Source organism: Elaeis guineensis, chromosome 4 (genome assembly GCF_000442705.2).
Source record: "Elaeis guineensis isolate ETL-2024a chromosome 4, EG11, whole genome shotgun sequence".
NCBI lineage: Eukaryota > Viridiplantae > Streptophyta > Magnoliopsida > Arecales > Arecaceae > Elaeis > Elaeis guineensis.
Window position 1 is genome coordinate 20,786,334 of NC_025996.2, and position 23,785 is coordinate 20,810,118.

Consider the following 23,785-nt stretch of genomic DNA (forward strand, 5'->3'; position numbering starts at 1 on the left):
CTGACACAAATAACATGCTCAGCATGGAGAAAATATAAATGTGTTAGTCATAGAAAATTACAGATAAAATATGAAACCTTATCAGATAGTCAAACATCGCTCCTCCATGACAAATGAATCGATGCGTGATGCGACGATATCACTCCATGTAATCATCATAATAATCCATCATACCGTCGGCCGCTGGATCGTTTATAATATAATCCTACCGACTCTCCCAGAGTGCAACCCAGTGCTGATGAATTCTTCTCCAGTCATGATCTGTGCGCCCTCGAAGGTCGATATGATGAAGTCTGGAACTGTATCACAAACCTCCAAAATAGTCTGGCGTAGTCTGAACTGGTGCATCACTCTATCCGGATAGTGCCACTCAACGATAAAAAAGCATAGAAGTGTCACTTGGCATTGCCATATATGCTGTCTACTAAAATAATAATCTGGTAGACCAGCTAGGACCAGAGGAGTATATGGCTGCCACACGATCTTTTCATCCACAGAATTGAGTGTAAGTAGTATGAACGTAGTCATTCTAAGAAATTATCTAAGTAATGTAAATTATTTATGTTTATACCTGATCAAATTCGAAACGATCAAGATGAAACCAATAAAACTTAGTAAAACATGGGTGGAAACCTCTGTCACCTCAAAAGCATCGAAGAAAGGAATGCTCCTGCAAAAGTGAAAAAGCACCTCGCCGTCGACATCGAAGAAAGAAATGCTCTTGCAAAAGTGAAAAAAAAGTTAATTCAGATCTCTAAATTTTAAAATATATTTAATATAAATACATACATGTCCATCTCAAATGATGAAAAATCGATGAGATACCTGAGCATATAAGACCGTCTGATCTACCGACCCTGGCTCCATGTGCACGAGGCTATAGAACACATTTGTAAAAAAAATTTTTGTTACCGAATCAAACACATATATTTGATACAAGTCGGAACAAAATTAGTACCACATTACAATAGATAATAACATAAAAATTTTCTGATAATAATACAAGTTTGAATACAAAAGATCATTGTCTATTTGTCGGACATGTCGTCTGCTATGCCCTACTTCGCCACAATTTCGGCACCTAGTTCTGTTCCTGATTTCCGTCCAATCCATTTCATTCCTTAGTCTAGAAGATCGTGGTCTTTCCTTTTGTCGCAATCGTTCTTTCTATGGTATAATGGTGATGTCAGTTGTTTGTTGCACCCAACAATCCATTTCATCAGCTTCTTCCGATATTTTTTGTATATAAATATAGCATCGATACTGATAACTGGTCTACAATATTTGAAGCCTTCAATTGATGGTGCAAATACCCAAAAAGCATGATCAAATGCAGCTAATGGAGAAAATCGGTAGAAGTGCTGATGAACTTCACCCAAAAGCCAGGATTAAATTTCTGTACAGCACGCAACTATTTTGGCAATAGGTTATAAGATTTATCCCAGTCTCCATATATCAATGCCATTGCTTTTTGCTTTGCCTCCCATAACTTTTTATAACTGGTCGTATAGTTGAATCTATTTTTGATAATTGCACCGATATCGGCAATAGAAATTATGGATATTTCTTTTACAACATCCTGAATTTCATTGGCAATAAAATTCGAATCAAGACCAGAATGATCCTGAGAAAGCATAGCTGAAACACATGTATGTGGACCGATATACCTTGTGATTTTAAAGTAATCGTATCGCTTAACAGCTTGAAGCATCCAATTACATCCTGACTCTATTTTTGCATTTTACCACCCAAAGTTTTAGCTCCGACTCGACAACTCTAAATTCATAATGCCTCTCAATATGATATTGTTTTACTGCAGTTTGCAGTTCCATTTTATCTCTAAAACGAAGTCCTTTTAACAACTCGGCATCTTTTTCCCAGCTGGTGCACCATGTCTCCAAACCAGAAGACAATGATGCATTAGCTACCGTCCAATCAATTGATCAGAATGTTGCAGACGAAGCTTCAAATACCCCTAAATTTGGATGCTCTTCCACAGGTCTGCAATCTATAGGTGCAGAAGTACCACCTTCCTGAGGATGGAAGTCCATCTCATCTCCACTCTGTATGTCATCTTCCTCAAATAGCCGATTATCTATGTGCATCATATCATCGATAGGTGTATAAACTGATGATTCTCTAATAGTGACACCAACCACATCAGGATCAACTACAGAAAATTGATCCTCTGCATGTCTGGAACTTTGAGTCTCTGGTACATGCTTAATGTCCTGAGCTGTTCGAGATAGACCGATCTGTTGAATGCCCTGAGTTGTTCTTATATCTCTATCAGTTACTTCATAATCATACTGTTCAGCTTCAATAGGTTGTACTTCTAGATACAACTCTGCACCTAATAAATATGGGTGCGAACTAACCGTTGAAAAAATTACTTCAATATCTTCATCTTCAGTAATCGGAATATGTTCATATTTTAACAATATTGGCTGTACAACCTGTGAATATCTATATATTATCGTGAGTCTATTCTTGCTTTTGCCTATACGAAAGAGTCTGCATAATTTATTCTCCAACTCCTCAAATCTAATTTCAGATTTAATTCTAACTGCCCTTTCAAGACGACCAATGTATTTAATCACATTCGGTCCATAAATTGTAGAACTATTTATGTAACATAAGATCGTAATATTTTCTTTCATCACTGCATACATAACAAATACAATAATTTTAGCATGCTCTACATAAAGCAAACCACATTGATCAAAATTAATAATTAAAATAAATTTTTTAATAATAATTCACTTAAATTATATCGATATTTTTTTTCACTTATAAAATTTTACATTCTTTTAAATTATTTAATTATCAATTTTAATTTTTTCACTTACAAAATTTTACATAATTTTAAAATATTTATAATCAATGATTCTATTTTTTCACTAATGACAATTCAAATATTTATAATATTATAAAATTTTACATTTATTTTCTAATTCTTCACTTATAACAATTCAGATAGTTATGATATTTTAAAATTTTACATATTCAAATTAATTTATAATTATTAATTTTATTTTTTTCACTTATAACAACTCTAAAATTTATGATATTATAAATTTTAGATACTTAAAAAATTTAGTAATTATTAATTTTCTTTTTTACTTTCAACAATTGTAAAATTATTAAAATTATAAAATCTTACATATTTACAAAATTTTTACTTATCAATTTTTTTATTCACTAATAACATTTCAAATAATTATTATATTATAAAATTTTATACATTTTAAAATTATCTATAGTTAATAATTTTATTTCTTCACTTATAGCAATTCAAAAAATTATAATATTATAAATTTAAACATACTTAACAAAATTTTATAATTATTAATTTAATTTTTTCACTTATACCAACTAAAAATATTATATAATTTAATAAAATTAATTTTATAATTAAAATATTTTATATTTATTAATTTTATTTTTTTAACTTATAAAACTTCAAAAAATAACAATATCATATAATTTTACACAATTGTAAAATTTTTAAATTATCAATTCTAATTTCTCATTTACAGATTTCATAAATTAATAATATTATAAAATTAAAACATCATAATTTTATAAAACTCTAATATTATAAAAATCATAAAATTAATAAATAATTACAATAATTTAAATAATAAAAAAATAAAAAATAAATAAATTTTATACCTCTCGTTGCCGCAGCCAGAGGGAAAGGAGGGGGGTGGAGGGGGTGCTGGCGGGGGGAACCAGGGAGGAGGGCGACGGCCGGGACCGGGGAGGAGGGCGGCCCTCGGGGGAGACCTGTGGAGGAGGGTGGCGGCCCGAGGGGGCTTGAAGGGGGGTGGCCGGTGTGGCTGCGGGGGGTAGGGCCCGTGGAGGGGGCGGCGGTTGGGGGGGAGAGAGAGGGAGGAGGGGAGCAGGATCGGTGGGGATCGGGAGTTATGGCTGTCGGAGAATCATGACCGGAGGTCACGATTTCAGAAAAAATAATATAAAATAAATACCTTATAGCCATGTGGGCCTTCAGCATGTGGGCCGCGTGGCGACGGACTGAATTCGTGGGTTGAATCCACGAATTCATCTTGAAATTTTTTAAAAAATTTGTTTTAAACAAAATCGTGGGTTCAATCCACGATTTCATTATTTAGCCAGGTAGGCCGACTATTCGTGGGCTCAACCCACGAATTCTCCATGTGGGCCTTGAATTCGTGGGTTGAACCCACGATTCTTGCTGACGCGGTCTAAACACAGTAATTTCGAAAATAATTTCCAAACGGAGGTATTTTGAGAATTTTTTATTTAAAAAATATTATTTTAAAAAAATCCCCTCTGCGACACCAGGGCTGCAAACATATATATATATATATATATAATATATATATATATATATATATATATATATATATGAATACCAATCAGATATTTATGACCCTAAAATGAAAGATATCTTTAAATAAATAATAAATCATATTAAAAATATATTAATATAGTTATATATTTTTAAAAAATATAAATATTATATAAAATAAAATATAATTACAGATAAAATTGATATTTGATTATAAATCAAATAGTTATCTACCTATATTCACATCTATTTTTGTTTGTTAGATATAGAGTCGAATGTTTAAATTTTTATCCATATTTAGATAAATTTGAACGGATAATATTAGAATAAATATGATCTAGGCTCAATTCGAGATTTTTGTATAAATTTATATTTGAAATTTAAATTGAATTGAATATAAATCACTAAAAATAGTAATAAACCTAGAAAAGTCAATTTGAACTTGAATTTTCATTCAAAATTTTTCAATATTTTCTAAACAAAATCGATTGTTCTTAATTTTATCCACAAACTTTGATTATATGTATGGATGTATGTATGTGTATATGTATTGGAAATTAGAATTCATCAAAAATAATAATAAATACGAATGTTTAGATTAGACTTGGCAATTACACCGGCTCAGATGGATCTCGATCCGATCCAATCCTAATGGGTTGGATTGGTCAATGTGTTTACTAAATTTTGACCTGACTTGATTCGAACCCGATAACTTTATATCTCGGATCAGATTAGATTCGGATAGTGGCTGCTCCAACACATTACCTGATCTAAATCCGATCTTATGTGTATATATTGTTCAAATATAGACTGGTTGTATGAAATATGGACTTTATGACCTTTAAGCTCGATTAAGACCTCAAGAACTGAAGAGTGGTAGTGGGCTGTTGTTCAATATTTCTATTTTCATCTAGAAAATCTCATTTAAGCGGAGCAGCTATCCGATCGGATAAAAATATCGATCGGATCAAATATGGATAAAAAAAGTATTGGCCCATCGAATCACGGATCGAGATCGAATCAAAATATTGAGATATCGAGTCGGATTCGAGTTGATCCAAATCCGCACCTAACCCCTCATTGCCAAGCCTAGTTTAGATAGAATTTAAGCGATAGTAGATGAGAGATTCTATATTTTTTTTACACGTACAAATTATAAATATCACGTGATCAAACTCCACAAGTGTAACCAGAGGGTAATGGTCAACGACATTACACTCAGTTGGACAAGAGGCCAATCGCATCCATTCCTCCTAGGATCCTCACCAGCAGGCCATGATGCCCTCCCAACTCTTTAACACATATGTATAACAACACTACCATACATGTAAGGCCAGCATATGAAGCCCTGGAGAGGAAAAAATTCTATAGTCGAGTCGATCATGAAAAAAATTATAGTCGAACCATTATCGTCTGTCACGTACATATATTGAGATATCTATAAAAAAAAGATATTTATGTGATATTTATCTAAACTGTTCAAATACTCTCAAGATCCATTCTTCTTTTTTTAGTATTACGTGCGTGTGGCCACCATCTTTTGATGGACGTTTTCGAAGTATATTCGATCATAATTTTTTCTATGATCAGTCCGACTATAAAAAATTTATGCCTCTGGTATAATCGTGATGTTGCCACAGTCTCACCTGTACCTATAGATAACAAAACCTAGAACAAAGCTGACAATAATAGAAGCGTAGTTGACTTCTAAGGCTGAAGGCATCTCTCCCAGGGCACTTATCAGGATAAACACGGCAACAAAGCGGATCAATTGCAGTCGTGGAAAGGCCTCAGGGGCAAGCCAGACAAGAAAAACAACCTCAAGCAGGAAGAACCAGTTGATTGCTGAGTAGGTGCCAAGGTTACCAAAAATCCCAAGAGGCTCAATCAGACCCCATACAATGCAAGCATCGGAGAAAACTAGGCATGTCCCCAGGAGCCAGTTTGACTTGATCGCAGATGATAAGAATGGTGCTTGTTGCGGAAGATTCCCAATCGCGGTCGGAGATGGCTGGAGCGAGTTGGAGACCACCAGAGCAGCATCCCTACAAAATAAATTTCGATCGGAGTGGGCTCTGATGTGGATCCTCCGATAGTCAAATCAGAAATCTGACATCACAGAGGGAAAGAAAGAGAATCACGAAAAAGCATAAATATGGTGAGCATGCTTGCGTACCTAGAGGATCTCTCCCTTACCTCTAAATAGAGAGATCGAGAGTAAAAAAATAGAAAATCATTCCGGACCACTTGAGCCGTACGGATCATGTCATGTATCTTGATGGTAAGCATGCCTTTACTCGATGCGCAATTAGCAGGAGAGGCGACGTGACGCGAGCGTAATCGACACACAGCTGATAAGTGGCATGGCGTGGTAAGGTGACGTGTTCTGACTTAACATGATTAAACAGAAATTATAATTAGTATCTTCTGATATGTACTTTGGATGGGAGGCCATCGTCTAGTGTCAGATCTTTCCCCCGATGCCCAAGCCCGAGGACCAACAGATGCCCTTATTGCTAAATGGTGGACATCAACCAGGAGAAGGAATCGGCTGGTTTGTTCAAATTCATCCATCCGTTGGCTGATGGTGGCTGAGGTTGGTGGCCGGAGCATGAACACCGAAGGGTCCTCCAGGTGTCATCCGAGGACAGCGAAGGGTCGGAAAGGTGAAGCTCAGCTTGACTTGGAGATCGATTTAATCTGCTGCGTGGGATTCGGGATAGTGAAGGTCAATCTCTTCAAAATGATAAGTTGTAATAGTGGATGACTCAGAGATCGATTAAAAGTAAAGATCGACTCAAGACTCCTAAGGAAGATGCCAAAGTTAAGCTTTCCTTGGCTCGATGCCTGATGTCCGGATGTCGCCTTGGGATCGATGATCGAAAGATTGATCAAAACTAGGATCAACTATTCAAACCCCGATCGTCGGTCGAAATGGGGTTCGCTGGCCAATGCGTAGATTGGTAGGAAATCAGAGTCAGTGGTTGAGGCGAGGATAGGTGCTGCGGCCGTCGTCAAGACCCCTTCTTTATTTATAGAAAGATTAAGATCAAAGATTGAAGGACGGGAGGCCATTCCGATCGTGTCCCATCATACGAAGCCGTATGGGGCATCTTTAAATGACTCCGATGGCGAATGTTCCTCTAACCGATGCACCGTCTGATCGTGGAAGGAATGATGATGTGACATGGGCTCAACTGGCGCGAAGCCGGTAGGTAGAGCGGTGCAGCTAAACAGTATGGCCTAACAAGTTTGTACAAAGAGAAATGATTAAAATATCCTCCAGCTTGAATCTTAAGCGAGAAATGGCCATCCGATGCTCGATCCTTGTTCGACGTAAACAGTCAGGGGTCGGCCAAAAAGAGGATCAACTAAATCACTGAAGTCTACCTAAGGCCCATTAGCTGCTGGGACTGACCATCAAATTAGGATTCGAAAATTAGGATCGACTTGATCCCGAAAGGGGGTTCAGACCACGACACGAGTATCAGACGACCTTTAATCTTTGGGTGGTACATCCATCATAAGGATCGGGTTAACTAGGGTGATGCAGATTCTACGAGGATCGGCTCTACCCTGACATCAATGGGGACATGCTTCAGCCCAGGTGTAATACCCCTCCCTAACATATGTCCCCCTATTCTCGAATCCATAGCTCAAATGGTTCGAAGGATGGGAGTATGATAGGTGGCAAATTGAGGGCATGCACTTGTTCGAAATCGAAGAGGCATCTTTTAAAAAAAGAAGCTGTTGCATCATCTGGCCATTAATGGCCGGAGGAGAAGGGACCGATTTTTACGAAATTCGAAAGGCGACGTGCTTCATTTTTGAAGCTCCTCATAATGAGCCGTCTCTCGATTCACATTGGTCAATGAAAGAATGCCAGATGTCGTCCATCCATCAATTGCCGACAATCTCATATTTGGGGCCGCGTTGGATCCGTGCCCTTGTAAAAGGGATTTAGGAAGCCCAATTTCCTTCTTAATGCTTTTCTGAGTATTTTTCACCGATTTTTGCTCCCAGAGATCCTACGTCCCCACTTCCTCAGGTCACCGATCATCTTCTCCGATAGCCGCCTCCTCTTTCTCTTCTCTTTTTCTCTATTGTATCAGATTCCTGATTTGGCTGTCGGAGGATTCACGTCGGAACCAACTCCAACTGAAACTTATTTTACAAAACGTCACTCCGGTGATCTCCAACTCACTCTAGCCATCTCCAGCCACGGTCAGAAATCTTCTGCAACAGTGCTCATAAGCCACCATGCAGCTCCCAGGAGCACTAGCACCGACATAAAGGTTCCCACCACCTGATAGAAACAAAGTTGCATCAATCATCCTCTCTTCACAAGAGCAGTGCACATGATTCGTCATCTTTCGATTCCATGCAGCAGTGAGCTAAATAAGATTTGTATTTATAGTGGTTTGACAAATTTTGAATGGGCAGAGGCATTTTAGTGTTGTAACTTAATTGCCTGATGATGATTAAACATCTAGTTTTAAATCAGCATCTACAAGAAAAAGCTGTTCAAAGGTGGTGTTGATAAAAATGGAGAAAATTATCACCTACCAGAATACTCTTCCATGCGCAGCAGACGAAGAATCGAAACAGGTGAGAAAACAATCAGACAAGGCAGAGCTTCAGTGATTTAGAAAGAACAAAATGGATCAAGAACTTGTAAATCAGACAATGGAATGTTATGGAACTGCTTAAATGAAGAATCCACTCCTAGAAATCACTTGGGAGAAAAGCCTGATAAGAAATATAATGTTGGACAACATATTCATTAGGATTGTGATAAATCTGATGCTTAGGAGTTAAGCCAACAGAATTCTACAAAGTATATGGCACCACAAACCCCAAAAAAAAAAGTGCAACAGAGATTTATCATCAAATGGACGATCATTTGGGGCCCCAGAATGCTTTTTTTGATAATAGATATATAGCTGCATGATGCATATTGTAAGGCTGAGTGCTTTGGATGGCACTAGCATCCGTGTTCATAAGCGTGCATGAAGACCTGAAAAATTCATATGAACTTATGTACTAAATTGGCAGTCTACATGAGGATTAGGGAATTAAAACGAAAGAAAGTTTGTTTGTAGTCTGCAGTCCTCAAGTGAGAGACTAGTAGTTCCATGCGAGGTAGATGACAAGAGGCCTAATTTGATGCCAGAATATCCCCACATTCATCTGATACATCAGTTAAGACTTTCTCCATGAAGGGACCCTAGTTTGTAAAACAACTACTTAACCCTCACAAGAGATTGGATCATGTGACAGAAACCAGTCTGAATGTGATAAATTTAATGAGGAACAGTTACATAATAGGGAGATTGAGTAACAAATGAGTTCATCCAAAGAACAACGCTCTCATCTAAAAAATGTTATGAATAGCAATGCACTGGATTATCTGTTGTTTACAAAATTATCTGACTTCAATTATACACTAATTCTTTGTAAAAATATTGAACATAGTAATAACTAATAAGCTGAACTCACGCTACTGTTCCACCTGGAACACATTTAGAAAAAGGCAGTCCTAACTAAATTTCTAGATTAAGGGCCTGCATCTGCTGGTGGACCCGTGGCATCAAACAGGCAGAGTGGAACGATTCTCTGCCCCATATCACACATTAGCAAGAAGCATATCCAAGCAAAACTAAGAAACAAGTGCGTGAGCTTCTACCAGGTTATGTCCACTTACTCCTAGGTCTTTCCCTTTTCGAAGAGAAGACAGAGAAAGAGAAACAAAACTATATGCCATTGCTTCATGCAATGCCCAAGTTTGAAATCTTCCAGAAACGTTAATGCCTGTTTCATGCTGATAAAGCCACACACCTCAAAGCACATATTTGCAAGGGGATGGCCTGAGTCTACAAAGGCCCATAAGGTACTCAGTAATGGCATTCAACCTCGGCATCTGTTCAGTAAATTATTCAGATAAAGACTGGTTGCAACATAGATGACCATTTACATATTTAAGTCCAATAAAATCTCAGATTGTAAGCCAGAACTGGATGAAACGAAGTAACAGTTGGTATATATTACCTGGTTTGATGTAGCTGTAAGGATTCCAACAGGGAGAGTAAAGAAGATTGCCACTGCACATGCTGGCAAGATACCCCACCATGGTAATTGAAGTTGGTCAATATAATACTCACATGCAAAGATTGTGAGGGCAACACTCATCACCAGGATGCACAAAACTACCGCAGAGGGACTTGGTTGTATCTGCTCATTAGCCTTGTATGCACATGCATCTTCTCTTCTCGAAAATCTAATTTGTTCATTTACCATATCTCTCTGGCCAAATGGAATCAACCAATAAGTGACTACTAATTTTCAGGCCGAGGAACCAAAACCCAAATCTGTACCAAAAATTAATGAAGCATAGCTCAACTTATACCTTCCATGAAACAGCACGACATGAGCCAGTGTGGTGCTGAGCAAGGCAAAGCTAAAACCCTAAGTCATTACAACAAAGGTTCTAAGATACAGAGGAGGCCCTTGCTTCTCACAAGCAACAGCATCGAGGAGAAAGTTGGAGTCAGTGATGCTGGAAGTGTTGTTCTTTCATCTGATGTGTCAAGAAACCATTCGAAAGGTCTTGGTGTTATACACATCTAACCAATATGTGATTGGGTGATGCCATACACAAGGAAGAAGCCAACTGCAATATCTGCAGTAGCAAACCATGGGCTGCCAAAGGGACCTCCAAGATAGGCACAGACAGATGACCAATCAAGTCCAACGACCGCAATCCCAACAAATCCAAGAGAGCAAGGTTAGCATCTTGAAGAGGTAACCGGGGAACATATAGTATGCCAAGCTGCAGACGAAGGCATTCAAGAACTGCTTACGAGTCAAGCTGCACCTCAGCTGTTTTTCTTCTCATGGAGTCCCCGTGTCCAGAATATGTATCAAACAATAACGTATAGTTAGCCAGCAGCCACTCCTTACATTGGTTCATTTCATAAACCAGCGATGTTCTTTAAGCCTTCTGCTTACCTTGGAACAAGAAATTACAAGGAAGAGAGAGAGGAAGGTATACCAGAAGAGAGAGACTTGAACAAAGAGTAAAGCCCACCACATAGCAGCAGGCTCCACCAAGTACCTCCTAAACGATCCTGCCCAGCGATATCCCAGTACCTGCTCCACCAAACAATTGGATCCAATTCAATGCTAAGAAAAATGATAAAACAACCAATTAGAAACCAGAATTCTTAGGCAAACACTAGCTCTGCTTCCCTTGCTAACTGCCAAAGATATTGGGAGAGAAGGATCAGTGACAGTTGAGCCGTGGATGGTCACCAGCGGAAACAGGCAATCGAGGTGACGTTCCTCTCTTCACTTGCGGTTCGTTACCAACTCTGCCTTCTGTTTCTTGTTTCTCGGATCGGATCTATATAGCCAATTTTGACGGGTCAAGAAACTCGAATCAGAACCTAGACCCATTGTCCGAACAGGTACAGAGCCGTACAGAGGTTGGGGGCCAGGAGAGAGTCAGTGAACCGCATATAACTGGAAACGGGTCCCACTGCTATGGCAAATCATCGTCGACTCATCGAGTCCTCCGGACTCGAACTACAAAGGCGGTGAGCATCTGAGGCTTTGTGGAGCGGGCCGTGTCCAGGAACTGTGCGCTGGATTTTGGACCGTAGCGCGTGAGCGCGTGGCGACCACGACTCAAGCGAGCGTACATGGCCCACGACACGGGGCAACCATCGGCACAGGGATCCTTTCGGCCCGAACCATCGACGCAGAAAGGAAAAAGGGGGGCGGGTTGTCACAAAATTAAACCCTGACAGTTTTTTTCTCTCTTTTTTAAATTTGCCATTCGAAACCATCTAAAGGTAGAACGAAAGGTGCTAGACAAGAATAACATGATTTAATTTGTTAACTATACATGGGAAATCAAAGCATAGCTTAAACAAATACGCAGGGAACCTTCACAAGTTTGTAAATTATAAAGATGAAGATCTAACCAAGGAAAAGGCAAGTGTGATCCACATGACGGGAAAAATCAAGGAGCATCAACCAGTAAATGGGTTTGCATTTCTGATGAAATCTATGCAAACAAGTTTTCTCCTCATAGAAGACACAGAATCCTGATGCTAAATTTAATTCTTCTAAAATCATGATCAATTTTTCTCACCTCGTCTTGGTAGCCCAAAAAGATATGCCCATGTCATAAGATGCCACTCCATTACTCATCAACACTCGATAATGACATTGAAGCGGGCCAAAGTGCTCCATAAATGGCCCGATCTCTCATGAACCAAACCTACCCGCTTTTGAATTCCACAAACCCCTTCCTGTGCACCAGGAAAAACTGCGGATAAGAGGATTGAACTGGTTAAAATAACACATAATAATAATAATAATAATACCAATTTCCTATAGATCCAGAAGACGAATTGTGACAAGTGGAAAGGACGCTACCAACACCTTCAAGTACTCAAAACGTAAATTGCCAGAATAGAATAATTAAAAAAAAAAAAGACAATACATATTCTAATATCACTATCTCTCTTACTGATTAATATATTTCACTTTTTTTTTCCCACTCTTATATTTGCAATAGCAAGTCCAAAACATTTTCAAGACAGCCACAAATCATATCCAGCAAGCAACAAAAAAGGAAAAAAAATTGGAGGCATGTGGCAGAGCAGACCACCACAAAACCTGAGTGTACCACTGTAATGTCACTCCAATTTTCTAACAAGTTATGCTTTCTTTCACTCCTATTAGTCTTTTTTTTTTTTTTTCCCGATAACTGAGAACAAAAATAAAAAAAAATCCAAGATACGTTGGAAGGCGGCAATGGCAAAGGCATGTGAATTATCACTTCTACATAAGGTAGTAGATCTTCACGTCAAATTAAAAAAAAAAAATGTTTATGCAAACCACAAGATTATCTAGCTTCACTATTTATCTTCAATGCGTCAGTTTAGATTGAAAATCGCATAGTAAATTATACCTGCTTGAGAACAACAAATGTTATTCAGTCAATTAAATCAGGATATAGCCTATACGGGCACAAAATCAACTGGAGAAATAACCGAGTCTGAACTTTCAGATGTATATCTCATGTCAAATGTTTGACCTGGGTAATTCATGAAGCTGGTGCTTACATCATTATTATCAAAAAAAAAAAAAAAGTTATCTAAGAAACCATACAAGATCTTGCCCTCATTTGTGCTTTAAACATATTATGTAACTTTGTATTTTGAAAGGCAGTGTACCCTAGAAGAGCGGTGCCATGGCATCCAACTAAGAATTGTAGCTTCACTGCTTTCTCCTAGCGCAGCATCATATGCCACTAACGGTCCATACAACCAATTAATTTTCCATCCTGCAATTGATAACCGGCTAGCTGAAATTTTAGGCTTACATTGGGTTGTCAGCTTGTTAATATAACACAATCCATAGAAAATCTAGAACTGAGTACCAGATACAGACATAAGAAACAGTTATTTCAATCAAACTACCTCATGCCAGGCATAATTAATCCAAGAAAAAAAGTTATCATCGTTTTTTCTTCCAGCATAGAACTTTATGTATCACAGCCACCATTCTTTAGCTACCTTTAGTTCAGGAAAATTAAAAATTAGGGTTGGAAAAATTACAAAAAGTTATATTTATTAGAATAATACCAACATTTACTTTCATTTTTGCTAGGCTACAATTTATTAGAACAAATTTTGACTAAAGATGGTTTTAGTCTATCACAAAAGAAAGGCATATAAATAATACATTCTAGACCAATATAAATATATAATATTTTTCTGGGAACAATTATGGCTGATAAGAGCATGTTTGACCCGTACAATTATCTCTTGCTTCCAATCACATAATAGATATTTGATAGAACTCGTGACCAGCTTTATGCCTGCTTATTTCCAGAAACAAATACTGCTTTACAAAGGGAAAAAAAAATCTTCAACTAAAGGTTATTTCAAAAATATTGACCAAACAAAAATTGGTGTGACTTCAGAACTTTTTAATTTCATTTTTTCTCATACCTGAACCAAATGCAGCCCTAATGCATTAATACGTTTGTTCCTATCTGAATCAGGAGCAAACAATTCTCCTATTTTGATCAGGAGCAAGCTGCATATTAAAATCTGTATACATACTTGACACTTGGTTACACAATAACATAAGCATAAATTTATTATGACATAAAGATCATTGGGAAATTTTATTATTTAACAAACCTTTTATCCTTGTTTATTAGAAAGACCAAATTGGATTCAACTGACACACATATCAATTGTCTAAAAGGCAAGCTGCCACAAATTCATGTACACAGACCACGACTACAAGTATAAATCTCTTTAAGTGGCCACAAATTTCTACACATTGGCTACAAGTCATCTAGCAGAATATCAATATTCATTTGTAGCAAATATGAATATTGATCCTAATATTTGGCTCATAACAAGGAAAAAAATTGTCTAACAGTCATATGTATAATTTTTTCCACAAAAACAGGGATGTAAATATAAGTGTATCTACTCATACCCATTCCACCTACAGCCTTACTGGCCCACGCACAGCATCTAATGCTTTTTTTATAAAAAAAACGTGAGTTTAATTGCTAACAGAAAATAAAAGAAATCTTATTGCTGCATTTTCCTTGCATCATATTTTCAACTCCCTGGATCAGACAAGTATTATTTTTAACCATTAATGATTTTGCACAATAACAAAATTGTCTTCTATTTCTTTCTTTTCTGTAGCAATATCCGGTAATTGCGCAAAGGTCAAGCTCTTTGGGGAGAGATGCCAATAACTTCTATCTGTAAACAACAAAAGATGGGTTCTAAAAGAAAATAATTTATTTACTTTTTTTTTAACCCAAAAAAGGAACGTAGGTTTCTAGTTTTAATCAGAAAGAGGAATATGAATATGCAAGTTTTTCTACCCAAAAAAAAAAATCCGCGAGTTTATAGTATCTACAAAAGGAATATCTACCAGAAAGATAAATTGCAACTGTTCTAAAAACATACAATAAGAAAGCAACAACATGCAGTGGCGTACTGGGGCAGAACCAAAAACCACATTCTTTTTCATATATGGATAAATATTACCCACTTAATCATGTTCTTCCTAGAAAGGTAGCTTAAATGGTTCTATATATTTTATTAAAAAACTCGTATGCTGCAAATAGGTATGTGGATTTGCTCACCATGAGGCTTCCAAATTACAACATCAATACATAATTTCAATCCACAAAGTTCCTTGCAACATCTGTTAGATTCCTTTAGACAGACATGTTCTTGGGATCACAATTCAAAGCTTAACCAGTAAAAAATGAAAATTGACCAACAAATCTTGTCTACAACGTCCGGAGCTGTTGAACCCAAAAAAATAAAATAAAATAAAATAATCTTTAACCTTCACCTAGCCTTTTATTCAGCTTATATTGGTGCAAGGAAAACACCGAATCCTGGATCCCATCAGCCAGATGAGAACTTTTTGTGTTCCCCGGGTGGGGGTGGGGGTGGGGATGGGGCATAGATACATCATATTTTTAATGCATAACATAAACAAATTCAAAATCAGGACAAAAAACAAGAAATATGGTATAGACAACAAATCCCAAGAAAATATACAAATATAAGTAATCCCGAAAATATACAAACATAAGGAATATCGAAGCTTACCCTTGCTATTAATACCCACCGATACATATGCACTAGAAAACTATTCTCAAGAACAAGATAATGAGATATGTGAAGACAAAAATGTGGAACTCCTCAAACATGATGTCGATCTACAGGCCAAAACAGGAACTCTGAATGCATTGACATCTTAACTGCTACAGGCAGTTCTTTATTTTCCCCGATCAGTGAGTGAAAAAGATATACTGGAGTTGTCCTATTTTGATGAATGAAACTTAATTTCACATTCGACAGCTTGCCCAACTTTCAAACACGGATGTAGAATGTATCACCAGCAAAAATGGCACACAGAATCATGAAGTAGGGAGAGGGAAACCCTCGTGCTTGCAATTTGATAAAAGAGATAGCTAGATAAACTATGAAAATGACGCAAATTTCTCATGCACACAAATATCACATGCTTGGGGCCCAATATACTGATACTTGGCACCTAACTCAGCTTCCTTCAACCAAATTTTAGCAGTAACACCAGCCTCATAGTTTAAATCACAATAACCCATCTCTTCAGCCCATTCAATAATTTTTAAAAGTAGACTGCTAAACAAAATCCTAACATGATAGCGCAAGACATCTCGGTTACAAAAGATTGTGTTGAATTGAGATTAATCAGCCATGAAGCTCATGTCATTGAGCTGACATAATCCAAAGCACTGGCTGGATTTTCTAAACTACCTCATAAGCGGCCAACTTTGGCTTGGTCCACTGTTACAATCCCAAAGTTTCATATATAATTCATTATAAGCAAGAGCTATCCCCTTTGCATATATAAGCAATTGATAAATTGAATGTACCGCTACCAACCTTCAAAATATAAAATTAGAGAAAGAACCATGTATTTCATATCAACTGTAGCACTAATGTCAAACTAGTTCCTTCTTCAGAACATCAAACAACAGCACATGTTGTCCTTGAAGGAAAATGCCACAGGAGAGCAAATTTATGGGGTAGACCACAGATATGCCAGGCTATATAAATTCAAAAGTTCCCACACTCTCACGTTCAAATCTATGAAAGGAAAACCCAAAAAGGGTAATCTACTAGCAGTCCCATGGTGAACAAAGCCTCCTGATCTCAACATGTTTACAAGATGGTTAACAGTTGGATAATTATTCAGCATAACGAGTGTATAACCTCCTGACATTATCTTCAAGCAAATTGTATGCTTGCACAAAAGCATAGACTGAAATATCAGCATCTGTCACCTGGAAAAAGCAAATCCTCCTGAGATCAACGACTGCCACAAGGTCTGCCAGCTGACCTCGGACCAGGAAAGCGAGCAAATTGCAGCCTTAAATTGGCTGAATCTCGGTCAAGCATGTCAAACTTATAACCTGCAAAATTGAATCGCGACAACTTTATGCTGGGTAAGCAACGTATTCTTTTTTGGAGCATAAGAGGACCTACAATATAACACATGAACCAAAAGGCGCACTAAAAAAGTTTCCATAAAGGAAGCCCACTTATGCGACTCCATTCCAAGTACCAGAAATTAAGGTGGTTGTTGCACATTAAACGACTCCTAGAAAAGCAATGTATGGACTTTGTTTTATCCAGATGTTTGGCATACCAAGTTTTTCAAGTTTTTCGCATTATTTAATGCTACAGTTCCACCAAACTCTAAGATATTCAAAGTGTTCATGAGTAATCACTTCAAATCCAAGATGTAAGGTGGAAACAAATTTTGGGTCCCTATATAAGAACCCAACATGACCTTAAGCAATGAGAGTTCATGCCGCTCGCTATGGTCTCATCAAACTCACAACCAACCCAAACACTAAAAGTGAGCTCATAGGTTTATATAAAATGCTCAATTTATATCAAATCCATAAAAGATTTCATTTGAAGGCCCAGGAGAATTGGATGCAGCACAAAAGGCAGACAAAAACATAGGTCACACTAGATATGGACATGTTAACACTTAGAATAAAAGTAAAATCAGAAGAACAAATAGAAAGAAAGGCTCCTCCATCACCAACCTCTCATGCAGCATTGCTAACCAAGACTACTCCCTGTTTCTCTCCGACCTAGCAAATGAACCTCAAACCTCCAAAAAAGAGCGCAAATACATGGATTATATATAAACAGAGACACACTAAAGTGACGTTATCGCCAAAATAAAACTTTAAGTAGCTGCAGTATACAAAAATATTGATGTGCATATGCATGATATAAGCATATGCACACATATATCCTGCGATTCCATAATTTGGATTAAACAATTCCACAGAAATTACATCTATCTATAGTGAAACACTCAATATGCATTTAGCTAGTGCTGCTACGATTGCATGGCTACCAAGAGTCACTTCAGCATTAATGAATATAATGATTTAAGGTTGCCCTTTCATTGTAGAAAAAACCAACAATAGGCCTGTAAGTTTGTTAATTCTTCCTTAACTCTTGCTCAAATCAAAATACTCATCATAATCAACAAAGACCAATATCTTAATATCACCACTGGCTCATTAGAATCTTTTCCATAGTATATGGGAAGCAACTGCAATTACACCTTTTCATAGTAAATAGTGGATTATCGATGACAGCATTCAAGATTTCTCAGGAAGTCAAAATATCTATATATAAAAGACAAGCAACCTAAATATCCAGTAATCTATTGAATGAACATCCTAGAAATGACAAATGAATAATGAGCACGAGATGAACAATTGGACATTCATACTTGTTGAGGAAAGTACCATCGCTTGTATGTCGCCCCGCAAACAGATATACCATTTGTGCTATTTGTACTGGGCAACTTACAAAAGATGGGACACTTTCTAGTTCCTCATGGTGGGCCTCAAAAAACTATTACTCAATTTGTAGCAACAAAATTCATGTGATAGGAAACATTTTGAACCAGATAAACCAACTTTTCCAGAAACATGTGTGATAAAGCTCTATCACATTAACTTAAAGAACATTTAAACTTTAAATTACATCCATTTTCCACTATCTCGGTTCTTTATGCTGTCATAGTGCCATATTACTTACACACCTTGATATATACTTAAATCATCTTTTAAGTTTTGACCAAATAGAGAACATAGCAATCTTCTGATTGCATGTTAACCAAGGAATATAGATAAGCCAAATCATAACAAATATGGAGAAAATCTTATTTAAAGCAAAAAAGGACTCAATGTTCTAACCAAAGTTTGTTGTCTCAATACCGGACCCCATATAGGTACCATCCTATTACAATATCAGTACATGGTATGGTATGAGATGGCAAGTAGACCTGCTTATTGGTTAGACCAGGCCAGGTTCAGGTAGGGCTCAACCTTAGGGACAACAATGATTTTCCAGACCCAAAAGTCCATCCCCGGCCCCCAATCTTCAAGTCTCCTTTCCAAGCCCAAGCCAACTCCATATCGGGCTTCGAGCTTCCGGACCAGGGAGGACTCAAAGGGAAAGTAGGGGAGGATACCATGGTAGCAAGGAGGAGGCGGTGAGGATGCAAGAGGAAACGACAAGGTTGGGAGGCGGGGAGGAGCAAATCAAGATGGATTGGGGAATAGGGGATAAGGCAAGGGAGATAATTGTTGAAATTATGAAGGATACTTTAGGTCATAAAATTATATATTATATAATATATTTATTATTTTAAAACTTATAATCAGATCTCGATTGGGTCAAAATAAACCTAAGCCTGGCCCGTTTAAAAGACGGGCTTGGTTTTTAGGCATGGTCCAACCCGTTGGGCAAAAAATGAGGCCCAAGCCCATTTTAAAGGTGCCGGGCTCGGACGGGCCACCCAGGATATGAACAAATTTAACAGTGAGGCATACCAAATGTCAGTACGATACGAGATTGCATACTAATTCACTAATGGTACAGTAGATCCGATACACTATGTTTCCTTTAACAGCAAATCTTGGTTCTAACAAAACCTGAAATAGATGTGTCATAAAACCTTTTGAAAAGCATTCTAATTCCAACCTACTTTGTTTCACTTATATCCAAAACCATTTCCAAAATCGGAAAGCAAACAAGGGAATCAAATATCAGCAATAATAACCCAATCTGAGAAATAATGTCACTAAGCCAGCATTATACATGGTGAACCTTAAAGAAATTGTTGAGCAAAATCAAACAACCAAGATATAAGAACTAGTAACATGCACAAACAATCACAAGAGAACCCATTGCATAACAAAAAATAGCATCAACAAGCATGACGATAAATGTAAAGAAATGAGTATAACAAGTCCATAACAATAAATAGGAAAATCAATACTGTTGCTTCACCTTGCAAAGCATCCAAAGCAACTGCAGCTTGACTAGGGTTGGAGAAATCAACAAAGCATAGAACAAATGGATCTGCTCCAGGCTGCAGCAAGTTACAGGGAAAAATTTTAAGATGCAGACAAAAATTGGATTGAAAAGACTAGATAATAATCCAATCCAGTAAAAGCAGTAACTCACAAATCTAGAATCCTTATTCACAAGTCTAATCTCTCGAAAACCTGCAAATGGACGAAAAATATCTGCACACAAATGAAGGAGTAACAGCTGGAGAAATGTATACATCGAACGACTAGAACATCTATAGAAGGATACGAGACACTTCCCTGCGTGTGCAGTTCGCAGGAAGGCCCTCCACATATAATGTGCTCGATGCATCAGGAGGCAGAGGAATTTCTGATCTACCAGTTCCATATCCAACACTTTGTCCATCCATGACCCCAACACCCATCATATGCATATCATCAACAGGATGACTACCCATTCCACCAGCAACTGGCCTAAGGGATTCTCCACTACTATAAGACACAATTTGCTGTAAAATTTGACGATGCAGATCAGATTTTTATAACAATGAATTTAACAAAAAAAAAAAATGAATTTAAAAAAAATAAAATAAAATGCCAAGCATCTTTCCACCATACCCTATCACGCAAATAACGTTCATAGGCTGCATCGATCGATTTAGTGTCCCTGATGACACGGTATCCCATCCTCCCTTCTTCACGAGGATGATAACCAACATATTCCAGACCACCAGAAACATCTTCAAAGTCAAAACACATTTAGTTAAGCAAAAGAGACTTCCTTCCAAGATAGATCATTATGCACACTTTACAAGGACTATCATTGACTTGTAATCAGAAGCACTACATATAAAGAAAGCATCATTACTTCAAAGTAATAAATATTGCTATTGGACTACCAGCAACAAGTTTAGAACCCAATCCAATGTACAGCCATTTCTGCACAGATTTGCAAATCAGTAAAGCTGATTAAACAAGGGCTATGAATATGAAAAATTAGTTAACGATACTTTACATACAGCAAAAATTAGTTAACGATACTTTACAGAAGGCAAAAATTAGTTAATCATTCAAATGATAAAAAATTTTAGGACACAAGTGCTATTTTTTACATGTAAAACCCAAGCACACAAAACTTCATTTCATTAACAATACTTGTTCTTTGTGAATTGTCAATCACCAATTTAAGAATGCTAGATTAGGTAGTCAAATGGTCAAGGTGCCAACAAAGCCATTGAGTGTGAAGTAATGTAGTAGAAAGACAATTATCCATTGTTTCTTCTTCAGGACTTAAACCATTGACCTGCTGAAATCATTTTGGTGATGATGCTATGGTCACAGTTGCAAGTGCTGGCATGAGACAATGGGGCATCCAATTCCCCAAGCTTCAGATAAAGTGAAGGTCTTATGAATTGGCAATACACATGCATGCATGTATAAGTAATTTCAAAATACAAGATAAATGGGATATAAGAACAAGTTTTTCAATAAGTATGCAAGAAGATTTTTGACCACAAACATAGGATTTTTATCTCTGAGCAATCTATACTGAGAACCTTATTTTCCTTGAGGAATCCGAAGGCCAATAGGCACCTGAAAGCCACATGAAAAGTCAACAGAAGAATATGACTTAAATAAACCTCCAAACCACTTTCTACATGGATGGTGCACAACTTTTCTCCCCCCAACCACATCTCATGCTTCCCCAACCATCTAAAAAGCTCATGCCCTAAAACCTATTAGACTATGTTTGGTTGTCAAGACAGCAAAAGAACAGGAAATTCAGTCAGTAAAATAAAAGAAGAAATAAAGAATTTTCTCATGTTTGTTTTAACACAGAAAATCACAAACGAAGTTGTGGGAAAGTGGTAATGATTAAGTTATCTTGTACCACCTCTCCACAGATGTTTTTTCTCAGAACTGCTACATTGTGGAGAAGGAAAATTTTAGCCCATGAACTTCAAGTTGTTTCTCTCCCTAGTTTTTCTTTTTAGTACCATAAGAATGGAAAAAAGATTCTACCATAACAAACTTTCTTCTCTTTCACTTCTGAATAACCAAACAATGCTTGAGGGAAATTCAAGTGAACCAACATATAACCAAATGTTCCTTTTCTTAAAATTTATCAGATGCACAGATAAACAAATAACAGAACAAAATTTTCTGATCCAGAAAGAAAACGGATGAATTTGTTTGTAAGAAATAAATAGGACGAGATCAAGAATTACTCCTGCCCCTCAATTGCGAATATCTCAACTACCAGATTCACAGTACCAACATAATAGACAAAGTCGCAGTAAATTGCAGAATCCTTGAAACCAATCTCTCAACCATTAAAACCCCAATACGAGAACATTTAACGCCACATGCGCAAAAACAAGCAATTTCATCTAAAATTCTCCCAAAAAAAAAACAGAAAATATACCAGATTACGTTAACTCATCAAGAAAGAGAAAATACCGAGAAATTTGCCACATTACTACCATCACCACCACCAAAAGAACAACGAAAAGACCATAAAGCAGAAACAAAACCCTAATTAAATCAATGAAACATCCAGAGACATATCATGGTAAGTGGAAAGAAGCGAAACCCAAGGCGACGGAAAGATGAAAAGAATACCTCCGTGATCAGAACGGGGGCGCTTCATGGAAACCTGCAGGGAAGCCTGGGCTGCCGACGCCTGGCGGAGCGCGTCGCCGTGCTTCCAATAGCCGTCGGCCATCGGTGCTGTCGGCGAGAGAAACAGGAGAGTGGCGAAAGGCGGTGAACAAAAAGGACAAGCAACGCTCCGAGGCGCTATTTAACAACGGAGCGGTGGGGTTCTGTGCGAGTCCATACAGATACTCATTTTATATGATCCTAAGGGAATCCATGTCTTTCTCGGGTACTGCGAATATGTTGGGCTGCATTAAAAAAAAAATTATGGATTAATTTCTAAAACTTTTATATTTACATACGAATTTTTATCTTTATTTATAGTAACATTTTTGTGAAGTTTTTTTTATAGATCCATCATTTTTGTTAATTATCATTGATCAAATTTTAATGAAAGTTAATCAATGTTACATAGAATAAAATGTTTTTGGCTTAACAATGAAAGGGTTTGGATTTGATTTTTTCTCATTCGCTTCACCCTCTTCTAACTCGATAATTGACTATCTAGAGAGAGACGATAGAAAGACATAAATTAAAAATATGAAAATTAAAGGCATTGGATGATATCAAATTAGTATTGTTGGAGAATATAGAAGAAATATTTTTTATTATCTAATTATCTATATTCAAGATAATACAAATAATAAGTCGCAGGATTCATGAATTAAAATATAAATATAGAAAACTGGAATCCATATGCAAATTGGAAGCTCTATGGACTAATATATAGAAATACTTTAACAAAAAATATATTATATCTTGAAATACGAGACCCAATATCTAGCAACTTTGAAATATGGTACCATCAAATACTTAGTTGGATCTTTATC

The 23,785-nt window shown here is 37.0% G+C and overlaps 1 protein-coding gene and 1 pseudogene across 6 annotated transcripts; both read right to left on the bottom strand.

Annotated features, from left to right (window-relative positions):
* Positions 1 to 4,640: 4,640 nt before the first annotated feature.
* On the bottom strand, positions 4,641 to 12,038 carry LOC114914083 (oligopeptide transporter 7-like; annotated as a pseudogene).
* LOC105043458 (protein MATERNALLY EXPRESSED GENE 5) lies at positions 11,345 to 23,088 on the bottom strand. Of its 6 annotated transcripts, none has more exons than XM_029264091.2 (7): positions 22,920 to 23,088; positions 20,916 to 21,037; positions 20,587 to 20,806; positions 20,452 to 20,513; positions 20,275 to 20,356; positions 17,229 to 17,357; positions 11,345 to 12,651 (listed from the first exon to the last, which is right to left on the bottom strand). In XM_029264091.2, exons 1-6 carry the CDS (start codon positions 23,020 to 23,022, stop codon positions 17,254 to 17,256), a joined length of 693 nt encoding a protein of 230 aa, XP_029119924.1. In that variant the 5' UTR covers positions 23,023 to 23,088; the 3' UTR covers positions 11,345 to 12,651; positions 17,229 to 17,253. The 6 variants fall into 6 exon arrangements, with proteins under 6 accessions (XP_029119924.1, XP_029119923.1, XP_029119927.1 ...); XM_029264090.2 differs by having other exon boundaries at positions 11,345 to 12,668; XM_029264092.2 differs by lacking the exon at positions 11,345 to 12,651 and adding an exon at positions 13,582 to 13,691.
* Positions 23,089 to 23,785: the final 697 nt, after the last annotated feature.

Coding starts and splice junctions, on each gene's coding strand:
- LOC105043458 (XM_010921006.3), bottom strand. CDS start 23,022: ATGGCCGACGGCTATTGGAAGCACGGCGACGCGCTCCGCCAGGCGTCG. Junction 21,038..22,919: donor CCCCCGTTCTGATCACGGAG/GTATTCTTTTCA, acceptor TTGACTTTGAAG/ATGTTTCTGGTGGTCTGGAA. Junction 20,357..20,451: donor TGAATAAGGATTCTAGATTT/GTGAGTTACTGC, acceptor AACTTGCTGCAG/CCTGGAGCAGATCCATTTGT.